The sequence below is a fragment of the Manduca sexta genome, chromosome 21, assembly GCF_014839805.1.
Source record: "Manduca sexta isolate Smith_Timp_Sample1 chromosome 21, JHU_Msex_v1.0, whole genome shotgun sequence".
Lineage (NCBI taxonomy): Eukaryota > Metazoa > Arthropoda > Insecta > Lepidoptera > Sphingidae > Manduca > Manduca sexta.
The window spans coordinates 14,817,420-14,844,745 of record NC_051135.1 but is presented as its reverse complement, the minus strand read 5'-3'; the positions used below and the strand labels follow the sequence as shown (position 1 = coordinate 14,844,745).

The 27,326-nt window shown below is 36.0% G+C and overlaps 4 protein-coding genes across 5 annotated transcripts in view; 1 reads left to right on the top strand and 3 right to left on the bottom strand.

Moving 5' to 3' along the window:
• The window catches only part of LOC119190102, a gene marked incomplete at its 3' end in the record, with an annotated part of 2,675 nt that extends 2,589 nt beyond the window's left edge, over positions 1-86 (bottom strand). Inside the window, exon 1 of the mRNA XM_037441165.1 lies at positions 73-86. Coding sequence (XP_037297062.1) covers positions 73-86 — 14 coding nt within the window. The remainder of the gene's footprint in view (positions 1-72) is intronic.
• Positions 87-167: 81 nt separating this feature from the next.
• LOC119190101 (protein peste-like) lies at positions 168-5,012 on the top strand. The gene is made up of 5 exons (XM_037441164.1): positions 168-286; positions 990-1,183; positions 3,739-3,857; positions 4,225-4,350; positions 4,746-5,012. Exons 1-5 carry the CDS (start codon positions 195-197, stop codon positions 4,974-4,976), a joined length of 762 nt encoding a protein of 253 aa, XP_037297061.1. The 5' UTR covers positions 168-194; the 3' UTR covers positions 4,977-5,012.
• A 380-nt stretch (positions 5,013-5,392) lies between these two features.
• Positions 5,393-13,878, bottom strand: LOC119189986 (synaptic vesicle 2-related protein-like). Its single transcript, XM_037440873.1, has 10 exons — positions 13,487-13,878; positions 9,644-9,805; positions 9,174-9,336; positions 8,726-8,847; positions 8,033-8,265; positions 7,642-7,796; positions 7,075-7,213; positions 6,545-6,819; positions 6,041-6,168; positions 5,393-5,429 (listed from the first exon to the last, which is right to left on the bottom strand). Exons 1-10 carry the CDS (start codon positions 13,599-13,601, stop codon positions 5,398-5,400), a joined length of 1,524 nt encoding a protein of 507 aa, XP_037296770.1. The 5' UTR covers positions 13,602-13,878; the 3' UTR covers positions 5,393-5,397.
• A 3,253-nt stretch (positions 13,879-17,131) lies between these two features.
• Positions 17,132-27,326, bottom strand: part of LOC115447911 (synaptic vesicle glycoprotein 2C) — a 42,056-nt gene continuing 31,861 nt past the window's right edge. For both annotated transcript variants that reach the window (XM_030175206.2, XM_030175207.2), the window contains exons 3-12: positions 23,935-24,096; positions 23,419-23,563; positions 22,741-22,880; positions 20,835-21,082; positions 20,316-20,515; positions 19,799-19,961; positions 19,043-19,166; positions 18,379-18,538; positions 17,755-17,882; positions 17,132-17,248 (exon numbers count right to left, since the gene is read on the bottom strand). In XM_030175206.2, the coding sequence (XP_030031066.1) occupies positions 17,190-17,248; positions 17,755-17,882; positions 18,379-18,538; positions 19,043-19,166; positions 19,799-19,961; positions 20,316-20,515; positions 20,835-21,082; positions 22,741-22,880; positions 23,419-23,563; positions 23,935-24,096 (1,529 nt within the window). In that variant the 3' untranslated portion in view covers positions 17,132-17,189. The remainder of the gene's footprint in view (positions 17,249-17,754; positions 17,883-18,378; positions 18,539-19,042; positions 19,167-19,798; positions 19,962-20,315; positions 20,516-20,834; positions 21,083-22,740; positions 22,881-23,418; positions 23,564-23,934; positions 24,097-27,326) is intronic.

The following is a 27,326-nucleotide window of genomic DNA, read 5'->3' as shown; positions in this document are numbered from 1 at the left end:
TTCATGATGTGGAAATAGAGGCTTTGTAATTTAGAAAGAGTTAATTCCTACGGTACTGAGAGCAAGCAATACTCGTCATTAATCATTGTATAAAAAAGGTTGCGTGACCGAAAGACGGGCTCGAAACCAACACACTTAAGGTAAAGTATTTGTAATTGCAGCTGTACGATAGCACAGCAGACTACAAAATAGAGATGGACATCACCAACAAGAAGAAGTTCCAAGTGAAATCAGTGATGAAGAAGTTACGCAAGAAACTAGTCAATACCACCGAGTTAGTGGACGTGTAAGTTAGTTTAATAGACATCTTTATGATTAACTTGATAAACTTAGCTACTGTTGACTGACTTATGAATCCCAAATCAATTTTCACACCTAACCCGGTAAAAGTCCTTCTTAGCGCGGAGACTAACGCGATGTCCCTACCAGAATTGTGAGGTGATTGGAACTGCTAAGTTGGTGTCATCGGCTTTATGACTAAATTTCAACACTCGAGAGTAATAATAATAATAACTTAACTTTATTGCAACAAAAAGAACACAGAAATAATAACATTACGAAGTACATGAACAATAATTGGCATATCTGAGTTTAAGCAATTCAATTATTGTCAGGGTCCCCAAACTAGGCTATGCCTGTATCTTGGGATACCTATAATGAGAGTCAAAATCTCATGAGTAGCCGATAATGCGGTATGCAGAGTATAGTCCCATTCAAGCGAACCTTGGACCGAGTCCCTAACCCTTAGTATACCCCACACTGATAAACCATCCATAACCCGCGGTGGCCTTCTTCGGCGCATACGAAGACCCCAGAGTATTTCGTCACAATGGTGGTAGAGACCCTGTCATCACTATTAAAGAACCACTGCTCGCTCCTGGGTCAACAGATAAAACATCCAGGACAAATAACTACGTAACTGCACCAGTGCTAAAGAATATTAAATGGAATTTATGTATCGCCTTAACCCCAGCGGAACCTTCTTCCAGAAAGCTCGAATTTAATGACACGTACGAAGGTGCAGCATTTCCAGCAGAGATGACTCCGGAGATGCCCGTGAATATCTATCGTACAGGCCTTTGCAGAACCTTGGGATGGGAGTACGTTGGACGAAGGCGCATGGAATTGGGACCCGATGCGTTCTTGTATCATTTGACGAACAAGACGTTTGGAGAACAACACGGTTAAGAGATAGCAAGGGGTTGTGCCCTCAAGGAGTGTTTGACCTCTCAAGTTGTTTTATGGTGAGTTATGATACCAGCGTTTGATGCCGGTTCTGTTCGCGCGGTAAAATATGTAATCGAATTTCTTTCAAGATCCCATTTCTGTTTAGATTATTCCTATATAGACTATACATCATATTTTTGTGCCTTATGAGGCTAAAGCGAAGCATGATATGCCACTAATTTGGGCATCGGAAAGAGGGAGCGAAGTCCACTACATGATACATGGCACATACAGTATAGTACAATGGTGGGAGTTGTGGGACACTACTGAGAACATAGTATGGAGAGTTGGGAGGGAATTAGGGTGATAGAAGGAAAGGATATATTCGCGTGCCCTAATAAAAAGTGAATATAAAACAAGAGTCATAAAATCAATGAACTGTGTGCCTAAGGCCGCAGCAAATGTCCCGCAGTGTAGGAGCGTGCATTCTTTTGAAGAGAGTGCGGAATCTTTAAGGAAGGATTAAACATCAGTCCCTTAATATCCTCTGCGGAACCCCTGTTCATCAGAGGATATCAAGGGACTAACGTTGATGATGAGACTATATACAATAGATGACGTGCAAATTACACATAATAATAGTCGTCAGTAATTTATACCGCTACATGACAAGTAAAAGAATTACATCAATCAATAAAATGACATAAATTTTAAATGGATAGATATGTGTATACATTTCTTGAACAGTCTAAGAAAAAAAAAAAGGTTTTTTAAGATCACTAACCTCTTAACCTATACATCTCAAGCATCGTACCTACAAATTGTAAAAATCAGGAACTCTCGCCAACTAAAACAGCCAATGACATGTAATATGAAAAATCTTACACTTTATGTCTTCTATACTATGATTAAAATCTAAATGATGTCGTTAAAAATGTTTCTAAGCACATGTGAGAATTCAAAAGTTTTTAAAAGCTCCTTTTTAATTTTATTATAATATTCTGTTTGTTTACTAGTCAAATTGAATAACTATGGGGGCCCTGCGCTCCGTCTACGGAAGTATTTCCGCTTTTTTACAATTACAGGCGTTCTAATCCAAGGGCAGCCTTGATGGCCTTATAAGTAGGAAAATAGGGGATTTTTTTATTCTAATCAAGGACGAAATTTTTAAATTTCCTTTCAAATACATTAATTTTATTTATTTATTTATTTACTCTTGATTGTACCAAACAGAAAAAATATGATGCAAAGAAGAAAAGAGAGACAAAATGCACATGTACAAATTAGTATTATCTATATTATCTTTACTAGGTTTGTTTTATATAGCTGGCATTCGTTGAATGCTTTTCTGTAAGAGCATTGTGGTACTCCGTCCTATCAATTAGTATTCGATTCCCTTGTTCGTAGCTCCGTTTCAAGTAAATATTTAGGCTTATGTCTAAATAACAAACCAATTTTAATTCAAAATTCATTAACCCCCATAAGATTTTTACAAAGTATTCTACATTTTTAATTAACTGTCAAAGCTTTTCCATCCGTTCCTTTTCCATCAAGCGAGTAGTTTTGAAGATAAGATAATTTTAGTTTCCGACTTATTTAAATTTTTCGTTCGCATGACGTCTGATTTTGTCGCATCGTGCGGGGTCTCATCATACTGTATTGCTATAAGATGTTCGACCACAATAACTTTTATGTGAATCGATGTAACAATAGTGCTACAAGTACAATATGGTTTTTAAAAAAGGACAATCTGATAACTTAGCGGCGATAGCCTAGTTGGGTGTGGAACGGACTGCCGAGACGAATGTCCGCAGGTTTAAATCCCAAGGGCACATACCTCTGACTTTTCTAAAAAATCATGTGTGTATTCTGTGTGAATTTATCGTTCGCTTTAACGGTGAAGGAAAACATCGTGAGGTAACCTGCACATCTGAGAAGTTCTCTATAGGAATTTCGAAGGTGTGTGAAGTCTACCAATCCGCACTAGGCCAGGTGGACTAAGGCCTAATCGCTCTCAGTAGTAGAGGAGGCCCGTGCTCAGCAGTGGGCAAGTATATAATACAGGGCTGATATTATTAATCTAATAACTTGCTTAAATATTGAATTAGATTATTAAAAAAAAACTATTCATTAGACATTATACATCTATAAACACCTACATACATACATAACTAAATCAAATTATACATCCCAAACTAATTACTTACCTTGCTATTATTACATCTTAGAATTTTCAAACTACGGAACATATATTAAATGTTTATTCATTCCAATATTTTAATGGGAAAAAACACTTGACTCGTAATTCTATTGTATACTTATTATTGGTTTTTTATAATACTTGTTTTATTTCTGCTCGTGTGAAAATTATCCTAGATTATTCCTTAAGAGTTTTAAGATTTCTTTTATTAATGATGTTAGCAGAAATTAAGTAATTTTTGTACAGTTTTTTTAAAACGTCGTATATAATTCTAATTAAAAACTAGTTGTCGTTTTATAATCGTCTTATTTCACTAATTTTTAGGTTGAATGAATAAAATATTTAATTAACTACTAATTGTATTGTTCCAGGTTTACCAATAGCATTAACAAAATCACATTTATTGGATGTAGATCCTGAATTCCAGAAACGTGTCGAAGGATTAAACCCTGACAGGGAGAAACACGACAGCTATATCCTGATAGAACCTGTAAGTTATTTCCTGCTCTTTTCTCGCTTGACAGGGATCGGCTTTGCGTGAGAAGATATATTGGCTTACATAGTTCTTATGGAAATGTCGTAGGAACACGCAGGACGCAAGCCGCTTCTAAGACATTAGGCTGGAATCTTTAGGAGAAGCTAAAGAAATTCTTACGAACCGGCACTTACCTAATATGATTATCTTTGCCTTCGGGGATCTAGTTCCAGATATAGGAAACACATGTGATACAGTGTCTCATGTTTTATTAACCACCGTTTTTACTGGCACTTACAAATAACACACACGGGCATTTAGGATCTCACCGGTTTCAAAGTTGAAGATCTTTCCATTCGATCCAATGACTTTAATTTTGCAGCGAATCGGGTTGACAGTGGAAACCTCCCTATCCATCCAACTAAACCTGCTGCTAGGTGACCTACGGTACATGTCTGACCTCGCCAAGTTCTCAGACATGCTGCTGCCGCAAGTGAGTTTAAAATTGGTGAGTACAGGATCATTGCATATTTTGCTTCTGATATTGCTATTATACGCACGAGGCTATACTCTATCGATCACACACTTAAATCAACTCCCAGCTTTGAGTATGCTATAAATTTTATAAAGATACGCTGTATTGATGCAGCATGAATGGCTCGGAATAGTACCACTAAGTCACAAGTCACAATAAACTAACATAAAATGATACCTTGCTATTGCATGAGTTTCCGTAGGTCTTAACAACCATTCCCTATCCCCAGTCCTTATAAGGCCCTTTATGACTAACAATGTATCCGTGACTCTTTTGATATTGTCGCTCTTCATAAGTGGTAAAGATAATTTCAAAATAAGGACACTTACTTACTAACCAACCTTTTAAAGAATACTCTTCTTTTTCAGACGCTCCCTGAACTGCCAGCAGCTACAAAAAACTCCCTAACTCTGCTATACGTGACGGGACCTCAGATATTATTAGGTTTAGAAATAGCATCGGCCCTGCTCGGCCTCGCCCTCCTAGTGTACTCACTGGCACTCCTGAGACGCGACTGGAGTAGACGGAGAGATCCCGCGAGGAATTTCGATGATAGACTGAAGGGCAAGGCGAGCGCGGAGTTACCGCTTATTAGTTGACATACGACTGGTGATATTAAATAAATTTTAGGTTTATTGTAGTTTTATTTTCTAATATTTTATATTTTAAATAAAGATCTAAAAACTATTTTATCCAATGATTACTGGTTATATCTCATTAATTTGTTATCACAGTGTTTTTATTTGTGAAATATTCACAGTAGCCAGGCATGTATTAATTTAATTCTTACGATTAATTTAGTTCGTATTTGTCTTAAGTAGGTACTTACTTAACTTTTACTTGATACGCAAGGTTAAGCTCATCAGAATAATCAAAAATCAAAACCGTGATAAAATAGCGCAAACCGCTGTTAATAAAATGAAATATAAACAAAAAGTAATATAATACAAGTAACAAACTTATAAACTAATTAACATGATATTATCTAACAAATTTAATTGATGGAGTTCTTTTCACGTGTCATGGCAGGAAACAGGATACTATTATACCACCTGAAAAAAATATATAGCAATATAACATTTAAAGTAGATTTGCTATAATTTACGGGCAGGCGCTGTATTTTAGATGAACGACCCTCAGTCTTTTCATTCATCAGTTGTATGTATTTGTGTATGTATGTACGAGTACCCTAAACTCTGTTGTTATAAACTGCCTGTTCGACTAAAAGTAAAAGTTGACATTTTAGTTTTTACAGTAGTAGTAACTTTTATGGCTTAATCAGTTTACGAAGAAATGCGTTTCTTTATAAACCAAGTTGTAAATTTTCTTTTTACATACATACATACATAACATCACGCATTTATCCCCGAAGGGGTATGCAGAGGCGCAACTAGGGCACCCACTTTTCGCCAAGTATGTTCCGTCCCATGATGTGATAGGGGCGAGCCTATCGCCATATCGGGCACAAAATTCCAGACTCCGGGCTGATACTGAGCAGAAAAACCCAAATATCACTTTGCCCGACCCGGGATTCGAACCCAGGACCTCAGAGCGCTATTGTACCGGACATGCAATACAACTATGCCACCGAGGCAGTCAAATTTTCTTTTTAGTCATAAATTGTCTTTAAACGTATATTAACGATTCAAAATAAATCACTTACTGAGTAAATAAACGCCAAACGCGTAGAAGGTTATGGCACAGTGGGTCACAATCATGGAGCCTAAGAAATTGACCCCCGCCACGCCACTTAGTCTCGCCACCATCACCCCCAAACAGGCAGCCATGCCACTGTGGAAAAACGTCAGTTTATTACAAAATAAAGGAAACAGTAAGTTGCTTATTTAGAAATAGGTAATCAACTTATATTAAAAATGGTTTATATCCAAAAACCATTGCGCGTCATTGAAACAATAATTGAATGGTCAAGCCAACCTTATACAAAGAAACGGCAATTAAAAAATCTACCGTATTTTTTATTCTATTAATTCGACAATTATGTATCTCACAAATCCACGTGAAATAAATACTTACCTACTTTCCGATCTCTATTTCCCCTACAAAATTGGCAACACGCCCATTCTTTCCTGTTCAGGGTACGTATTTATTAATAATTACCATCAAATGATCCACTTTCCCAGTTTGTATAATCATAATAAAACCCTACCGGTAAGAAGTGGGGAACATATCCACGTAGTAAGTAAACAGGATTCCCATGCATAAATTAGTCATCAGCATGCCAACAAACAGCACGAGACTGACGACGTTATTCTCGTTGAAGACTGCACCCAGGGTCGACAGCATCGTGATCAGCAGGAAGGTTATCAGCAAATACTTTTTCTTAGAAGCCAATTTAGACACGCAGACCGTGACGCCAGAGAAGATAATACCATGAGCTACACCTGATAGTAAAGTGCTCAGTTCTATTGACGAAGTACAGCTCTGCAAGATAAAAATATGGATTGGTTTTAGGAACTAACAGGTAAATAACATGACGTTTATATTTCCTCAAATAGCTTGGTCAAACAGCTTGCTTAATGCTACCTCTTTATGTGGGATGCAAATTAAAAAGAAAATTAAAAAAATCTAAATTCGCCTACTTGAAATTGAACTCAGAATTTCATCTATATTCAACCCCTAATAGCCGTCAATAAACCAATCATCAATTATTCTTATGGGTGGTTTAAAAGGCCTCACGTGAAGTATGGTACTGTTGCCTCCCTCCGTGCTAGATATAATGGAACATAGACTTGTAGAATCTTGTTTCCCTTCAGCGTGGACTCCAGACCCAAATGCGTCTACTATTAATGGCATCCACATTACCAGGCTGTTGTTGCTGAAAAAATATATTGATAAATTAAGAAACATCTGACACACACAACAACAACAACACAACACAAAACAACAGAATACTTGAACTAATTTCTACCTTCTACTTTACTAATTACTAATTTCTAATTTCTACCTTCTAATTTACTAATTACTAATTTCTAATTTCTACCTTCTAATTTCTACCTTAAATAAGGTTATTCCATCCACCGACAGAAGGGTAAAATAAAAAGGTAATATAACCCGCAGCACTGGAAATCAGTAGACCAGTAGTTTAAGGCAATAATAATATAGTATACTGGCCGTGTTTCTTGAAGTATTTGAGGTCTCAATGCGCAGTATCGCAGGCCAAAAGTGCCCTTGAATGCTAGCCGTTACAAAAAATATACCTTACAAAGAATTTACCAAACTTAGTATCAAAAACATAACACTTACATGCTGTAAATTATGGTAATCAAATAAAACATTTGCAAGGAATTCAACAGTAGCGGTGGCTTGAAGAGAGGTATCGTCTGATCCACAAGCGATTGCAGAATCGAAACGCCTTTCCGATTTACTTTCTGTTCTTCGTTCAGGTAAACTTTTTGAACCTAAAAATGAGATATAATTTTTACATTTTAGTATTTTTTTCTTATTAGTTCAGAAGTATTGAATGTTCCCAAAGGCTAGATTGTTATATACCTATAGTTCTCCCCTTGTCTTATCTCCATTTCCTCTTTAAGATCGATATAAAAGTCGTCAGTAGTGTGAATATTAATGGGACTCTGAACACTGACTAGTAAGCAAACGTTTACTCCATAAAAAAATATAGCCCAAATAAACTTACCGGATATTCATGGATTCCTCCATTCCTAGCCCAAATTCCTTGAAGGTGATTCAACGCTTGACCTTCCTTGCCTATGTTAACTAAGAACTTGGGACTCTCGTAGAAGAAATGAAGACCCAGTGCACTGATACCAAGTGGCAAAGACAAGATGATAGCCAGCAATCTCCAAGGTGTGAAGTAAATGAAGCCAAGATTGATGGAAAAAGGAAGACTTAAAATGAAATATCCTGGTACTGCAAAAAAATAGAATACCATTATATTTATACCTAGAAAACTATTACTTTCTACTGGTTGGGTGTCATAGGATTATAAATAAATTATAACACATAATGACTACCATAATAACTTTAATCTGCAATGTTTTAACCAATAACGAATAAAAAATAAATAAAAATATTCGTGACTCATTTGATATTCACGTAATTTTTTTTATTTGTCATAACAGAAAACATTAGTTACGCGCATTTTGCAGAACGTGTATACTACTACGCCAATATTTGCGCTTGTCGAAAACGAACCGCATGAAAAATGAAACAATTGCTGTCGTCTCAGCCTTCGGATCGCTTACGTAGACTTTGTATTATTTTAAAAAGAAATACCACACACAGATAATTTTAAGCTTTCGTATGCCTTTCAATATATGAAAATTGATGTGCTCTCCTCCATAAAGATCAACTTAAACCACAAACTCACCAACATACGACAGGAGATAGAGCATAAGCACACTACTCATGATGAGCAGGTAAAAGTCCCGCACCTTCGCTGTACACGACTCCCCTAGCAGTGTCACCGTGCATGACTGTGCTGAACTGCATCTGAAACATAATCCAAACTTAATTCCATTTATGATGTACAGTTCAGAAATGAATTATAGAGAAGACAAAATTGTTTCTTCACAAGTTTATTATATATAGGTTTTGTTGAGAAAATCATGCCAATAAAAATCAACATTTTGATTTAATCTGTATATTGTAGAAGTAAGGTCGCTAAATCGCATTGTGGTTCACATTAATTCTTGAACATAAAAGTCTCTCTAATAGGACAATATGCAAATAAAAGACAAGAGGAGGTTCAGCAAAGAGAAGACAGAATAAAGGGAAAGACAAAGAAAGACAGAACTAATACTTTAATGTCTACTTACAAACTGGTGCTGAAGACCTTGAGAACAGCCAGAACAATCCAATTGGGAGAGAAAGCGGTGAGGATGGAGGAGATAAACCCTCCCCACATGCCGTAGAGAAGACACATCCTTCGACCTTTAGTGTCAGAGAGATAGCCCCAGACGTATGCCATGCCTATCGCCCCTAAAATCATCAATATTAAGTCAGGAAGGAATATATCGGATTCCGATGTCAATCAATATACATCCAATAAGACTGGCGATATAATTCTGACAATGCACCTGTTGAATTATATTACCGTATATACGTCATTGTTCTGAATATATACCATACTGTTAAATATTGACACATTTTCGTGCCACGGTAATGCAAACAGCATTAAACCAACGTGTAAGATAACTACAAAATTTACAATTTAAAAGAGGGAAGCCCTTTAATTTAGTTGCGCAATTGCTCTCCTTATGAGGTTCAGGCCCTTCCTAATACCTACCAATAAACGGCATGGACATGAGGATGCTCTTCTGGCTGTGCTCCAAGTGGAAGTCGCAGGCGCAGCCGGTCACGATCACGGAGAAGCCAAACATGTCGATGCCCATGCCCAGCAGTGATATGCTAAGGGTCGCGAGAAGACCACGGTTGTACCACCCATTGCCTTGACAAAAAATAAACAATTAATCTCCTGGTTATATTAGTAACGGTGGAATACCAAAAATTTAAAGAATTAAAAGATTAATTATTACGGAACGACGAGACTAACGATGTATCTGATTTAAATTATTTTTATTTATCTGGGAAATAACAGAATATAATTTAACTTATAGATTAAAAGGATCAAATATAAACACATTATTCATAACACGTTTCGCAAATTATATTACGTAAAGAAAGAGGTGACACGACGTAAATACCAACTTACACCCAGAGTACAATAAATAAATTCTTACTTATTATCCAATTACTAATAAATGTAGACGGTATAGTTTTGTTGTACAGATATGAAGAAAGTTCTAATAAATATAATACTATTACATAGTCGACAAGTTCTGTTAATAAATTCATTGATGCCATAGTTTGTCATCGTAGTATCAATATGATAAATGCATTTTTAAACTTGTAAAGTTTAAAAATTATGATTTTAATAATAAGCAGTACCTACAAGACTTTGAACTCACACTGTGTGGCTACATTACGCTTCCCACATCAGAAGTGAATTGTCATAGCGTGCCGTAGTTACTCTGACCACAATATCTCATAAATCAGAAAACAATAGAACTTGGAGACAAAAGACCTCAGAGTAAATCATCTTACACCAACTACAGACAAAACAAATATAATTATTTGGTTACGTCACGCACATAATAAATTCGTTAAATTCGTGAACAAATATATCAGAGTCAATGTTTTCGCTGAAGAAAATGCTAATGAATCTGTTATTCAATATGTTATTCAAAATACAATGCCTTCTAGACATAATTATATGTAATATTTTAAAAACGATGTCCGAATTAATGTAGATAAGTAACTATAATTTATTTATTATCTTCTATGAACAAATACTAAAATAAACATACCTATCGGTTCTGTGTGTGCGGTAGTCTCAGAACAATAACAAGCATGGAAGGAGTCTAAATCATCCTCATATACTTATCCCATTTTTACAAATAGGCCAAAAACGTTGAAAAGACAGACAAATAGTATATTGCAAAGGTGTGCTTGTGTATACTTGAATAACATCAAAAATTGCCACCTTGGTTACCTTTACGACGCCGAATTAAAAAGCAAATTAATGTCAAATGTTATAACTTGCCAACGAGCCCACTCAATTTAGTTACATTATACGTCAAAATCGTCTGCCTATTTTTTATTATTGTTAATTTAATAATTATGCAGTGCTGTTGTACATAAATTAAAGGCCAGCGAACAAACAACGTCGTGCGTTATTGTTGGATGTAAATCTCATTCATCCGTAAAGAACATCGTGCCGAAACCATCAGCTTCCATCGGTGAGTAAACAACAAACTTATTATATTGGCTAAGAACTTGTACATAAGTGCAAAATTTGTAAGTAATTATGCTGTAGTCATATTATAATCGCCTGTAGGCCATAAGATTCAGTCATTATTAAGTATTTTTCATTTTTACCAATTTGCGTAGTAATTTTCAATATGCAGCACACTGCATATTTTATCGATAACATAGATATTGTAATTTACTTTTTTGCATAAATTGTCTTTTATTTTGAATATACGGTGGTGTAGTAGTAAAAGGCACTCGGTCACCGTGCGCAAGGGCTGGGTTCGAGGATGCTATCTGATTTTCATAGTGTGTTTCATACAAGGTGTTTCATTATAGATTCCCCACAGGTGAGGCAAATATGGATCAGTGCTGTTGCTCGTTCCAATTGGCAATGGTAAAAATAGCCCGTATTTGCTCTAGGTATTTCAACAATGGCTGTTTTATTAACATTGATCGGAAAAGAATTTTTAATAATTCGAATATATTACATGAATGATACTGCTGTGTTTTATTTTTACTGTCCCATTTTCGGTAGCTCTTTGTTAGAACTAGATCTCTTGTGTATCTATTTTAATGCTAAATTAAGAAAGAAAATAATTAAGGGCCTATCGGCTTCTTCACAACTACATTTCGTTCCATTTTCGTTTGCTATTTACAGCGGTTTCCACTCCTTTCGAAATATCTAGCCATTTTTTTTATTAAATCCTTTAAATGCCAAACCATTTTTATGTTAATGAAATTTTGGATGGAATGGAAACTGCTGTAAATAGCAACTAGAATCGGACGAAATTTAGTTTAGAAGAAAGCCGTTTGCTTCTTCGCTTTTTGTAACGTAGCAGCTTCATAATGAGATTACTAAATACCTAAACCTCATTTGGTATTTTAATACCAATTTAGAGTTTTTATATTATTTAAATGTTTATATCCCTTTATCTAAAAAAGGAATTTTTATAGGTTTGTAAGTGACTGCAAGAAAAGTATAGATTTTAGTACCTCTGAATTTACCATAGCTGATAGACAAAGCATTATAGATAAGATGTCAGAAGGGATCGCACCACAATTAAATTGCTTATTGTCTTAGACATTACTCGCTCAAATGTATACTATTACTTCTATGCTTGTCATTGTTCTGAGGGTAGACAATAATGTCGTTTTATGTCATCTCATCGCTGCCTGCTATTTTTCGTATCTTTGTACAGATGTTTTTTTCAACAGTCTACAGCTTTATGCATTTCCATATCATTATATATTTCACTTGTAAAAGTATGCAGACATATAAACAAGTAGGAATATTAATATGAAAGTAAAGAAGTGAATACTCCATTTAATACATTTATTTTAAGGTTCACTTGATATTCTACCCACTTATCACAAAATTCATTAATTAAACCACGAAACTCGTCAGTGACGTCACGTTGTTGGGGCAGTTTTAGGGAGGCGGCAAAATGCGTGTATACTAAACTTAAGTAGTGTCCAGGGATGGGGTGCCTGGCGCACTACGTTCCGGGGAGGACGCCACAGGCCCTATAGCGGGCGCAAAATCATTTTTTTCGACCGAGGCGCTCGGACAGCCTCTCACCCGGTATTCGGAACGACCAAAACATCAGATCCGCCCCGTACACACCCCCACGCTACGCACAGTTCTGTCATTCTGAAGGATCGGTCAATAACGTATAGCGGTATATAATAATATACTTTGAGAATTAGAAGCCCACCCACAACATCGAAGCTTTTTATGTAAATAAGTCACGTTGCTAGCTGGACTATAAATAGCTTTGAGGTAACAAACATAAAAAAAAAATCTGTCGCATTGAGAACCTTCTCCTTTTTTTGAAGTCAGTTGATAAATAAATGCTTATTTGTTGGAAAGGAACAATAACCGTAACCTCAAGTTTATATACTGACATTTCCAATAACTTAATTTTAGATTAATAAAAATACTACCTGGAAATAATATAATTGTTTTTGGCCTACTTTCAAAGAAATAAATACTTAAGTATATACTTTTTTTACTTATGTCGCTAAGACCTGGGCGGCATCGAGCAGAGGCGACTTCATTTGTTAATTACGTAGTCCTTGCCAGATTAATCTGTGGTCGTCCCTACTGCGTAGATGACGTTTTCCTTCGGCCTGGTTTAACTATTGCCTTCTCTCCGGGCGGCGTAACGTTGGCTTGTATGACCGATGACATCAACATAAGCCTAAACCTTGAGAAGCAACTAAACTTCAGTAGGAAACGCGGATCATCTGAATACAATATCCCTTCGAATCCATCTCTGTCGTCGTCTTTACAAGTTTAAAATCATATTGAACTTACCCGCCAATTCTATCGCCTCGTCGTAGCTGTAGGGTCTTGCCGTGTTTCCTCTATTTTTATCCGTATCCACTGATACCGTAGTTTTGCCTTGCATTATATACGTCTGATTTATCATACAATACCTACGTCTTTAAATATTTTAATTGAAATTCTATTTTAAAAGTAAGTAATTAACAGTCTGTTTCAGACGAATGGTTCAGTTATAACTGATGGGTACGTATATTTGACGTAAGTATATGTACATCTTGTATGCTTGTCAATGTTAGGGTTGGCACCCACCGGATCAGTACCGACGATTTATTTTTTATCTTATATATTAAAATTACTTTGTGATATGTTACTACTACGTGCTAGAGATCGAGATAACCCATAAGGACAAAACCATTTTATTAACACTAAAATAATATCAAACACACAAGCACCGCAACACGTATATTAAACACCACAACACTGAAGTACTTAAACTCACTTAATTACAATTTTATTACTACGTGATCACACACAAATCAATGCTCACTTCGATATCCGTTGTAGTTCGCTTATCGCCCTTGCTTGCATCGCAAAGAAATGTGGCTGGCGACGGTCGAGCGTCGCCTTTGATGCCCGGTCGCCTTTACCATCGTTGTTTGTGGAACATTCTCGAAGGTCAGGAATGGTCGGCAGCCCTCTCGTAAATTAAGATATGTTATTATAAGAGTTTCCACTGCATTCTAGCAACATTACTATACGTGTACATCTCGTATGTCAGATTCTATCTGGATGGGACCCTACAGCTTTTTATATACTGCCAGCAAGCATCAATTTGTCATCACAAACCAAAACACAATACACACCTTGTATATTAGCTAGTAAATTCTCGGTTACATTATTCTATTGGTATTTTCCCAATATAAATCAATTACAATTTATAACCGCATAGCCGTCACTCTCAGAAGGATTAATTTTGAAATTAATTATAATTGACGTCACTGCTTAATAAGTGATCGTCATTAAAGAAATCGAAATATGTTAATAACCTATATTTTACTCTTCCAGCTGACAATCGAACCTGCTTTAAACTCAGTGTCGCATAATTTATATTATGCTATAACCAAGTGAGCGATAATAGTGGATGTAAACCCTAACGCCAGACTCAGTAGACATTATACAGTTGTCCACATACAAACTAAAATTACAATTTTTTTTTTTTTATTACAGCAAAACCAATAACATGACATACAAAGAAAATTAAACCTTAAAACAGTAGAACAATGTGTTTACTAATCACAATGTATCTGCAAACTATTTCCTTAATCCTCACTAGGCAAGCCTAACAATTAACTACAGAACTTTTTCACAATAAATAAACGAATAGGAAAGAAAAAATGTACGATGTGTATATGGAATGACACATCGTATCGACAAGTCTATAATTACGATAAATCATTCTGGATACATAAGTTTTAAAATTAATAAATAAAATAAAATGTTTAATTCATCACGTAGGCAAATATAGTTGCGCTTATGATAAGTCAAGGTACATGAGAATGTTTAATGATTATTCCAATTAACTCGCTTATATAACTACAGATTGACGTATATTCTATACATTATTATCCAAGCTACAGATATTTAATATTTGACATAAATTAAATTAAAGAGTACAAAGTATAAACAAAGAATCCAGCTCGGGCTGGCGTAACGTGAGCGTTAACTAGTATAGAAAGGCATATTAGTTACGGCTTTATATATTACCTATTTGGCCACGGTATTCTATAAATATATCTACCTACATACTCTATACTTTTGAGTTATTCCGTTGCGTGCGCTGCGTAAACGATTAAACTTACGCAACAATCCCTTATAACGGAATTGATACTTTTAAAAATTCAAAAAAATATAATAATATTATAAAACATAGTCCCTGCCACATCTGTCTAAGTTAACGCAATAAACCTAAAAATTAACCAACGTTTTTCGATGTTTGGTATGAAGACAGTTTGAGACTTTTTTCTATCTCAGGAAAATATAGTAATATAAGTAGTAGTAATATAAATATAACAGTACTTTTCTCCCGGAAAATTCTTTCACGCGCGCGAAACTGCGAGCAATTACTAATATAACCAAGCTATATCATTAGAAAGGAGACATTTTCTAGTTCATGTAATAAACATTGCAATATATTGTTATTCAATGGAAATTAGGGAATTAAAAAAGAAAAGGATAATGCTTCGAAGGCTTGTGAAAATAATTGTAGCGTTTACGGTGAATGTATCTTGACAAAAATAGAGCTACGCAAATGGTTTGCTCTTTTCCATTCTGCAAATTTTTAAGTAAAAGATGCACCGAGTACTGGTCGACCAATTGTTCAAACATCAATGAAATTTGACGAAAAATTTATGAAGACTCATTTCCACACACGTTATTGCTACGAAAATAAACTGAGAGAGCTAGACTGGTAAGTGGCAGGTAAGTTTTGATGCTTCCTCCATATAGTTCAGACAATGCCTACCGGCTACCACTTATTTCGTTCTCCGCAAAATTCTTTTTTACGTAACCCTCTCTTGACGAGAAGTCTTTGAAAATCGCTTGGTTCGATATTTTTCCCAAATATCCCGTGAATTTATAAAGGTGGCATAATGAATTTATGAAAAAAGGCAAAAGATTATGATTGACCGGGACGGCACATATTTAATCGTATAAACGTCATTTAAACTCCAAGGATGTCTTTGAATTTTTGAGAACAAAACACCGCGGACATTTCCCCAACCAATATTTTTTTATCTGTTAAAATATTTACTTCATGAATGACAATTAATTGCAACTATAGCTTGAGCATTTTAATTACCGTCATCATTCGATATTAATTTAAAATTCGGTCTATTTGCATATTAAACAACTGTTAATTATACGAATAACCATGCTGTAAATATAGGTAGGAAAAATAGTTAATCTTGTTACATCCACTGCAACTGTTTCTAAATTTGCTTCAAAAAAAATATATATTTTGTCTTTTGTTAAGAATTTATTCTTACTTTAAGTATAGTGGGAAGTATATAAGCCGTCCAGAATATACATGTATAAGACGCTTGATATATATATATCTACATGACTATATAAAACTACAAAATAGTCAAAAAATCTGAAAATTAAATCCCAGATTCTTAAATTTTAGATTTTTAATGATAATATTTATTATTCATAGCTGATTTTGGGGCATAATTTTAGCATAGTTAAAGACGAGAATGTGGTTTCATTTATTAACGCCACGTCAAAATAACTGTATACTTCAAATGGGTGCATTCTTTTAAGTGCATTATCTATTCAAACGCCTTATTCACTTCCAGTAACTCAAATACTTTGGGCTCCCACATTTAAGCGCCTTATATACTACGCCTTATATACTGCCAAACCGCAGTACTGCCAGCGCCTGATAATTTTGAATAGCTAAAAATAATTCCAGTGCTTTATACAGGTGGTTGCTAAGCGTTATATATTTTGGTTGTCTTAAATACTTATACGGCCTATATTGAATTAAATCTATTCCAAATTTGTTGTTACACTAAATATTTTTTTAATAAAATAATCGGTTATTATAAAAGACAATAGACATTATTATATACTTGTAGTGTCTTATTTAGGTAGTTAAAAGAAATAAAAGCCACGTTATGTGTAAGATATAATAACTTTATTCATATAAAAATAATGTGTAGGCGTAACAGACTCACTGCGGCCGCTCCGGCCGAGTACTCTTCGGGAGTATTATACACAGCAAACCGCTCGCTGCAACAAATAGACATATATCTTAATAAAACAGCACATGGAGAACTGCAGCAAAACGCTACAAGTTTCAGTTATGCCATAAAAAACGTTTCAGCTCGGCACATCGCTGACTGACTATTACAAAGATCTATTTTAATTATATTAATATTTTAAGACATTCTAGGTTTTCTCTTTATTTACCATTCGGGATTATTAGATTTTCTGATTAAATGCATAGAATCATATGACGTACGTAATTCAATTTGTGCAAAAAAAATTACATAGAGTCTCCTTGATGTACTACTGTCTACTTAATTAATTTATAGCAACTACTTAATAGATACATAGTATAATATACTCGGCGACGAGTTAGAACTTCTGCGCAACAATTTAGGCTCTATATACCCTAACTTACCAAAAGTAGGACTAAAATTCAACAAAAAGATTAGCGCAGAAACCTCTGATATTTGAGGTTTCAAGCTCTTACAAAAATATTTTAACGTTAGCATTAAATCAACGGTACTGACTTATGAGGAAGGTTCCAAACATATAAATAGGCACGACGCAATGCTTATCCACCAGCGCTCCGAACACCACGTTGCCCACTATGGCCCCGATGCGGCCGCACATCACCGTAACCGCCATAGCTGTGGCCCTGTCAAAAAACAATCAGTTTAGTAACAAATCATTCCTATATTGTAGGTTTATGGTAATAAGTTGAGCAACCCGTACTAGCAAGAGTGATAGACTAAGACTTCAAGCGTCTTAATAGTAGAGGAATGCCCCGCTGTATAACAGTTTATATAGGGTTTATATAAGATGGGCTCGAGCCTTTATCCACGCAGGGTTATGCACAGGCGAACTCACGTAATTTAGCTAGTTTTAAGTATATAGGTATTAGAAAACGAGACTTTAAATTCTAACCAACTAATCAGGTGATAGTTTTCGAATTAGAGAAGTTAATTTTCTGATGATTGATTTGCAAGTTCGTAACTTCTAAGGCAACGGATATTATAATACATAGTAACGATTGATACAGATTTACACCAAGAAATACGCGACAAATTTCAGAGTTACGTCAAATTTAATAAACCTTATTGTTAAATGGGTGTTCATTTACATTTCAAATACAAGTATAGGAATATACGTACGCCACTTTAGTGGGGAATATCTCGCAGATAACACAGAAAAGCACGGCTTCGGTGCAGCTCACGATGGCTTCAAACACGCAGGACAATACCAAATTTTCCAGCGAGGAGCGCACCAGGTTCAATCCCAGCGCGGCCAGACCGGAACTTATCAACATTATTACTGAAAACAAATCAGGAATTAGTACTCAGAAAATGCAACAGGCCCGAGACCAGTAGAGGGGCCTATATCCAGCAGCAGGACCCTGCAGGTTGTAGATGATAATGCGTACTCATACTCCTATAGATAACCTCCAGTGTCGGAAGTCAAGAAGGAATTTATTGTTAATGTGTAACGTAATCTAGGTCCATTGTTGTGAACTTGTTGGTTTAACGTACCCAATATAATACTAAGTTGACGAGTAGGTCCAAGTAAGCGCAGATTTATCTATTTTTGATTTCTGTCCAGCATTATGCAATCACTCTGATCCTTGATTAAGAAATATGGAATTATGAAGCACTAATATAAGTCAACTGAGATGCCATAATAATAATAATTAATTCGAAATTTAAATGATTTAGCACTATTTATGTCCAACAACACTGGCCACTGTTCCAAAAGCACATAGAAAACAGTATCATGTTCTATGCAACAGCTACTAAGATGAAATATGCACTTTAAACTCACCTAACATGAGTTTCTTTCCAACGATGTTGATGGTGAGACCAACCCACAGCGCGGTGGGCACGCAGCTGAGCGCCACCACTAATGTGTGGACGTACACCTGGTCTCCCAGCTGGTTCGATTTATCCTGGAAATAATTTAAATGTATCTTATATTCTAGCTAGTTAAGTTTTCATTATGCGCATTTTAATCTATATAACCAACTGTATGGTAGGTCTCTCGTATGTTCTGAAATGTTTGTATTAAAAATATGGGTAAATATTTTCTTTTCTTACCTGCCAGCCCGAGCTGGCTTTTTAAGTTATATGGCACTTAGCTTTTTAATGTTACTTTTACCACTAAATGTGTGTAAATGCCCGTAGCAATATAAGTAAGCTTTAATAACTATTCTCATGTATCTTGAGATGTCATAAGTAAAACTATCTTTGGCTACGTGACTAATAAAATATTTTATTTTATACGAAAGTCCATCTGTGTAGATACTGGTCCGATTTAACCGCCAAAGAACATTGTCACATTTGATGGATGTTTTGAGCAATGAAAAATGTTATAAACTTACTAAACATTACAGTAATAAAGTGATGTTGTATTGTTGTTAATATTGGCATATTTCTAAAAAGCCATCTTATCATTTAAAAGGTATAGAACATTGTATTTTCGAGATATCGCTTTCATCTGAATATAAATCCCGTGATTAAAAACTGCTTGGGATATTTGTTGACGGTATAAGTACCCTGAAATGTAATACTTAGTACTTACAGTAGATAACATAGTTTCATTTGTGAGTGCCAAAGACCACACGGTTTCATTTGTAAGTGCCAAGGACACTTCGCACACGCCCTTCGACTCATCAGGGAATAGCACCGAGAACTGACTGTATCTCTCGAACAAGTCCGGGAACCACATCATCAGCGTGTAGTAACTGGAGAAAGAACCAGCAATTATTAATAATCGATTTGTCGCTAATGAACGTCATAACAGAAAAATCATAGGTGTGTTGCAGTAGCCAAATGTTTGGAAATTGACAATCTAGTTCACAGAAGAACATGCAACATCGAAGGTATGTTTTTTTTTATAAAAATGTATATTTGACCGATCTATGTATGTTATATACAACTTTAAGACTGAAGTACAATACAAATCAAATTCTGTTACTATTACAGTTTGATTGCCATTTCTTTTGTCATACGTAAATCCATTACGTATACAAGTGCTAGGGACAGAGGTTTCTGTCCACGTAACAAATTGTTCTAAAATATAGTCCAAATCTGATTACCTGAACATGAGACCAAAGTCCACGAAGCAGCACAACACGAGGAGGCCGATGTAGGGGGGAGTGACCAGCATCTTCTTGCGGATCCAGAAGGCCTGCCACCGCTGGCTCCAGGTGAGCGGCGCCTTGGTCTCGTTGCCATTATTGTCTGCTGACACCACCTCCTCCTCGTCACCTTCCCCCGCACTAATCATGGATTCCACCTGGACATTGAATGAAATATTAGCATGGCTTATCGGCTGTAGACTGAGAGTTCGTAGGTGTAATCTCCAGGCCTAGCAGTACTTTTTGTTGTTATTTCCAAAAGTATTAGTCCAAAATTGAGTGCAGACAGGCAGACGAGCATAAACACTAAGTCTCTATGGAAAACATGTCCCAGCATCCTCACTTATAGTGGGATAAGGTAAGATGTCCAAAATCTAGCTTTTAAAAATTAAGGAATTTCAGTAACCAATTAACAACAAAGAACAAGAAACAAATCTGTATCTAAACAATTAAATTAAAAACTATCATAACACTTACCGGGAAATCCTTCTCATGCAACTTAGTGTTGACTACAAAAATCCGCTGCAACACTTGCAGGGCCTGCTCGGGCCTGTTAGCGTGCAGGAGGTATCTGGGGCTCTCAGGGAACGGAACCAGCAGTAACACCACCAACAGGCTGGGAATCCCGCAGGCGGCGACGAACACTCGCCATGAGGTGTACTGGAAACTCGCTCCAGGAGCCGTGAAGTTGAAGATAGCGTTGGGGATGATCAGGAACGCTATGCCTGGAAAAGTTGAAGGTGACTTTCAGTACAGGCAATCTCAGTAGGTGAGACTTAATTTGTGTTAAACCACACACACCACATATTCAAATATAAAAGAAATTAAATGCTTTTCTTCCCTCTTCTAAACTAGAAATTAAATTAAATCGAACATTACGGAGGTATTTCAATACGTACGATAGTTGCTATTCGAGATACTCATCCACAATATTTCTTAGCAAGAAATCCTGTAGTAGAAGTCGCTTTTTTTAATACAATTCACTAGTCGTACTTTCATTAAGCGTAACCAAATTTAGGTATTTTATTGCAGAACAAGTGATGACATTAAACTAAAAGTTAGGTCTTCAATAATTTAAGCAATTAACACGATCCCGACATTATTAGTAATAAAGTAACGAAAATATATCGAGTTAGTGATAAAACGTAATTAAAGGGAGTCCGATGAAGGTTATGGCTAGAATGCGACCTTTGATGACAGCAAGAAGGCCGCGGTACAGTCTAAATATAATTGGCAAGAGCCGCGCGTTGCCAATCCACACTCTCATATATCCACTTCCTAACGCCACTTTACAAACAAAACACGACTCCCTCATCCCTAAAGCTTTAAACATAGGCACATTTAGTGCACCCTCACTAGGTCTAAATGATGCGACCTTATGTTCAACTCACAGTAAAGTTTTGGCAGACTAATGTCCGTGACATGACCGGATGTATTTACTAAAATTACTTTATATTAAAATCCAAATCATAAGTAATTTAAGACCAAGAGTTTGAGGAATAACAATGAAGAAAAATTTTGCTTTACATAATTTAAATAGGCTTATAACAGCTATTTCTAGCAATTTTTATTCAATAATACGATTACAATGTATGTCTTTCTTTGTTTCAACGGTTTTTCATTTCTATTATAATCCATCCAGTTCTCAATTAGTAATCAAAATTCTTTTAATATTTTCCAAATGAATATAGATTTGTTAATATTTAAGAAATAAAAGGATTATTTTTGTATTACAAAATATTTTAGAATAACTTATGAATTCCAATGTCAAAATTTACTTACATATTACAATGACAAAACTGTTAATGCATATATATACAAAGGAAGTAACATATTCATATATTCCGAGCAGCAAGGTCAAAGGCTTCAGAATTTTTACAGCAAATATTGAACTTGTTATTTAAGACAAAGCATAAAATATCAAGTCATGGTTGAAATATATTTGGTTAAACTCTTCATAAAAAAATACGTGAAAAAAAAATACAATTATCTTTCATAATAATGGTTATCCTTTATCCTTTTTAAATCACTCAACATTTCTTCCTGTGCATTTTTTTAAATATACTTTGAAACTACGATAATTCTCTTGACAACATCTAGATGTTATTAATATGTGCTAAACTCCCGAATAACTTGACCCATACCCAGACCTAGACACCCGAAAGAGGTTCAGTCAGGCAAGCATCCAGTGTAACGCTAAACCAAACCTTCTTGCAACATGTATATAATCAGCAGGGGTATGGGATAATATGATAAAACAAGCATAAATATCTATGCATATATAAAGCTATGTATATTTCGGCATTTAACGTTGACTGTGAAAGGATACCTGTGGCATAATTATTACTTTGTGTATGCAAATTGTAAAAATAAATAAACTTACCTGGCAATAATATAGTTCCAATGGTCCAAAAGACCTCGAGCCTGCACAGCATTACGTCTCGATGGCGGAGGGACAGGAAGTCCCCGAAATACGGAAAGATGAGCCCCGTGGCGCCGATGATCCCAAACCCGGAGAAGAACCTGCACCCAACACAATTCTACAACGAATAGTTACGTCACGATGGCTCCTGTCCGCGTGGGATTTAGTTGAGACTAAGATTTATAAAAAACACACATCACAACACACGCTGGATTCAGATCGTACCACGCACACCATACAACTACGCCATGAACATTAGATTGTTTTACGCGCAAATAAACACCACTGCACTTGATGGTTAATGGAGTTGGGCCCAAACCGTGATGGGCCGTATCCGGACAGATACAAGCATCCTACCAGGACATAGAGTATGCAAGTAGACATGTAATGCATTGTAATAGTCAATACATTATAAAGAATCTAATTACGAACTCAATATACAATCATTGAATATTTTGTAATTCAATACTCTGCATACATTTGATTTACTTCCAGGCAATTGTTGCATTTACATAATTCTACGAACGCTATATTATCTACATTTTTCGTAATAAATCTCAAGTTATCTTATTTATATTCACACCAAAATAATTCCTAGCTAGTCCTCTGCTTCTCTTCCTATGTATTGCGCATAGATACCTGCAGGCCAGGAAGGCAGGGAACGATTGCACCAGACTGGATAGAAAGGCTGCAAGTGCGTCCAGCAGTAAGGCGCCTATGATAGCCTTCTTACGGCCTCGGGCGTCAGCCAGGTTGCCCCAGAAGTATGAACCCACGCACATACCTGGGAATAACATTATTATTAATGCCCTCTTCTCAGGTAACATGTAAAACTTATAATTCATAAATAATTTTATATTACACCTCAAGGAATACTCGGAAAAAGAAATTCTTCCGTGAAAAGTGCACTGAAATTATTTTAATAAAAGAAGTAATTAATCTATTTAAATTTAAGAAAGATAAGGCACTGAGTGACGGTACCTCACTCACACATCCGCTCGTAATAGGGGTAACGTCACAACTTAACTCACACAAATGTTATTTGACATTTAATTAATTCACCTTATTTTACCTTACTTATTCATATTCGAAATTTATTTTTTTTTTCAATTTTTAAAGAAATAAAATAAAAAGTGGAGGTAGGCAGGCACTAACCGATAAGTGGCGTGGCAGTTAGCCTTCCCTTGTCGGTGGAGGACAGGTCGAAGTCTGACTTGGCGGCGGGCAGCACGAAACTCAGAGTAGTGGTGCTGAGCGCGCACACCGCGTACACCCCGCCGCATGACATTAGTAACAGCCATTGGAAGCAGCCGTAACCTGGGAAATGGAAAAATATGGATTAAAATTTGTTACTAGACAAGAAAGCTAGGATAAATTAGACCTCTCTTTTTTAATTGTGAATTTAAGTTATAGTTGACTGATAGTGTTTTATGGGCTAGCTGATTTTGTCATTCAGTTTCATAAAAAATATTTAGTAGTCATATCAGAAAAGAGTGGTTGAAACTAACGCAAAGCGATGCTATATATGTATATGTGCGCTGACCTTCACCATACAACATTAGTATGAATGAGACATTGAATCTATTGAGACTCGTTAGCTCAAGTATTTTCAATATCGATTCAATTCGAATGTAATCAATACAATCGATTTTAAAGACTAGAACATTGTCACCGAGTTATTGCTTATTTATTCTATATTTTTTATTGCCTTCGCGGAAATGTACTGCAGAATTGATACTCGTTGAATCCGGTGTGTAGTGCGCACATGCGGATTTGAATTCATAAATATATTTGCTAACTAAAATTTATATTTATTTCGAGAAGGGAGAACAACTTGCCTAAACTTCGTTAACAGCAAGATATAAATCATTTTTTAAATCTTCGTACTTAAATAAATCTAATTACGATGGTTATTAGTTTCTGGAAACTTTAAACGTACTTAATAACATATGCTGAGTGTCGAACTTTATTTAATTTTAGAAAATTGACAATTGTTTTTTTTATCGTTTTAATGACGAGACGAGCTTGACATTTGCTTGATGGTAAGCGATAGGATTGCCCATAAACAGTAGAAACACCATCCAACAACTTTAATTACAAAGTATCGGTTAGAATTCCACTGCGTTTAGTCTTATTATGTCCAGTAGTTACACTGACTACAATTTTCTTCAAACCGGAACACAACAGTGACTATACACAGCTGCTTGGCGGCAGAAACAGACATTAATGTGGTACCTACCCAGTTGGCTTCTCACACATGAGAGACCTACCACCAATAAAATAATTTATAGTATTCGGCAGAAAATATTAGATCTGGCTTTACAAAGAGATAATCTGTTAACTCCCCTGTCCCTGTCAAGTCGCTAACTTTCCAATTTTCCTCCTATATCTCAATGTCAGTCACTGTCGCCAAATTTCCACTTTCCCTTCAAGGATAGTGTTTTAGTACATTGTTAAACTACCCCCTATTTGAACAACGCCTACATGCATAGTGGCCGCATCGTAGACGCGAGGGTGGCGGCCCGGCGCCTCACTATTAATTGGATCCCGACGATTTCGTCGCCTCATAAATCTAATTTACGGTGCTTAACTTAGATATAACTTAAGTATGAGGTCATCAGTGTTAGTTAGACTTTAAAAGCATGTTATGGAAGATTTTGATGGAAAATTGTATATAGACCGCCTTATTTATAACGTGAATGTCTCGTAGTCAGACAATATTGTTTATTTTAACGCACAAATCTTTTTTTATTAGACTCATTGTCGAGACGAAGATGCCGGTCGCCTGATGGTAAGCGATACGCCCGCCCGTTAACAGTAGCAACACCATACAAAAATCAGAGTTACTACTGCGTGCTAATTGCTAACTGCGTCCTTCAAACCGAAACACCACACACATGCTCATTACTGCGTGACGTATAGACATTGCGATGGTACATATCTAAGCAGATGGCGTATCGCATATGAGGTACCAACCACTGCTCAAGACTAATACAAAAAATGATGTCGCTAGTGTATGGTATATGTTAGTTAATAGTTTTGTCCTTGGAACAAACTTTACAGATAAAGCCGCAAGCAGAAACTAGTATAATAAATAGACCCAAAACCGATCGATAGTCCTTGAACGTTACCGAAGCCAAACAATTAGCTTAATTAATTACATCGGCTATTAGAGCGTCACCACGCCCTCGCTCCAAGGGTACAATTGAGACACCATAGTTTTTGTACCAATAACGTTTAACAAGGCTATGAATGGAGTTTACTCTCTTGGGTTTTGTTTACGTATGTGCGTCCAAAAAAAACACCTGCATTACTCTTCGCAAAGATTCAAAAACCTTGCATTGAATGCCCTGTCAAAATTATCTTAATGACTTTCAAGATTAGCTCAAATAAATCGACTTAAACCAAAATATTTCGGTAAGTTTTCCATATATTATGTTAGCTTTTACTACTTGACATTCTTACAAGACGGCTTATGACAAAAATTTAAGTATGTAGTCTACGTCATATCTCCCTGTGTAACCTTACTCCGTACAAAATTTCATCAAAATCGATTCAGTGGTTTAACCGTGAAAGCACGACGGACAGAATTACTATAACGTTTATAATAATTATATCAATATGGATCGGATTTTACAGCAATGCTCATGATGTAAATACAAAACCACAGTATCCGGTAGAATAGTGGGGTAATTCCATTTAGCGACCTTCAGTAGCCCGAGATTTTGTGGTTGATGACTCATGAAGATTACATTTGGTACTAGTTTTTATGGCATAAGCTGGCAGAGGAACAGCTGGGTCACCAGATGTTTTTTTATAAACCACTGCATTTTCCACCGGGATACTCTGCGTGCGGTATACAGGCGAACCCTTGGCTTAATAACTGTATTGGTCCAGAAAGATAGTCGACAACGAAATAGGGGAAGAAAGGCTGGGGGAGGGAAAAGTGGTCCTAGGATGACTGGAGAAAATATCAGCCTGGAGGCAAGAATTTGTGACCGATACGGCTCGCACCTATCACATTATAGAATGCAATAAATAACGAAAAAAGTGGGCCCACTCAATGACCTTTTAATTGTAATAAAAACATCTTAGGACCCACTAGTTTCGCTTCTGATTACCACTCTGAGTAGTAAAAGCGTATGTATTCCTTGTTATTTTGCCTTCTTGTTTGTGTGTATGTGTGTGTGTTTAAGTTTATTTTATTATAATTATTTTTTATTTGTTTTGTTTGGAAATTACTGTTTTTGTATTTGTATGTACCTATGTAGGAAAAAATGGGTCGATAAAATTTAAAAACAAACATATGTTGTCATAGATAATAATAGTGGTGGCACGTGCGCCGCGTGTCACCGGATCGAACCGTGGACTTTGTCGTTGCGAGCTATTTTAAGCGCTACACAACTACGCGCTTCTGTGTACAAACAACTCGGTGACCTAATTATCACTGTGCTCCAGGTTGGATGCTTTGTTGATAAATTTAAGGTAGGCCCGGGTTTGCTTCTGGTGACTGTCTCCACGATTCGACTGAAAAGTAATGAAGGACT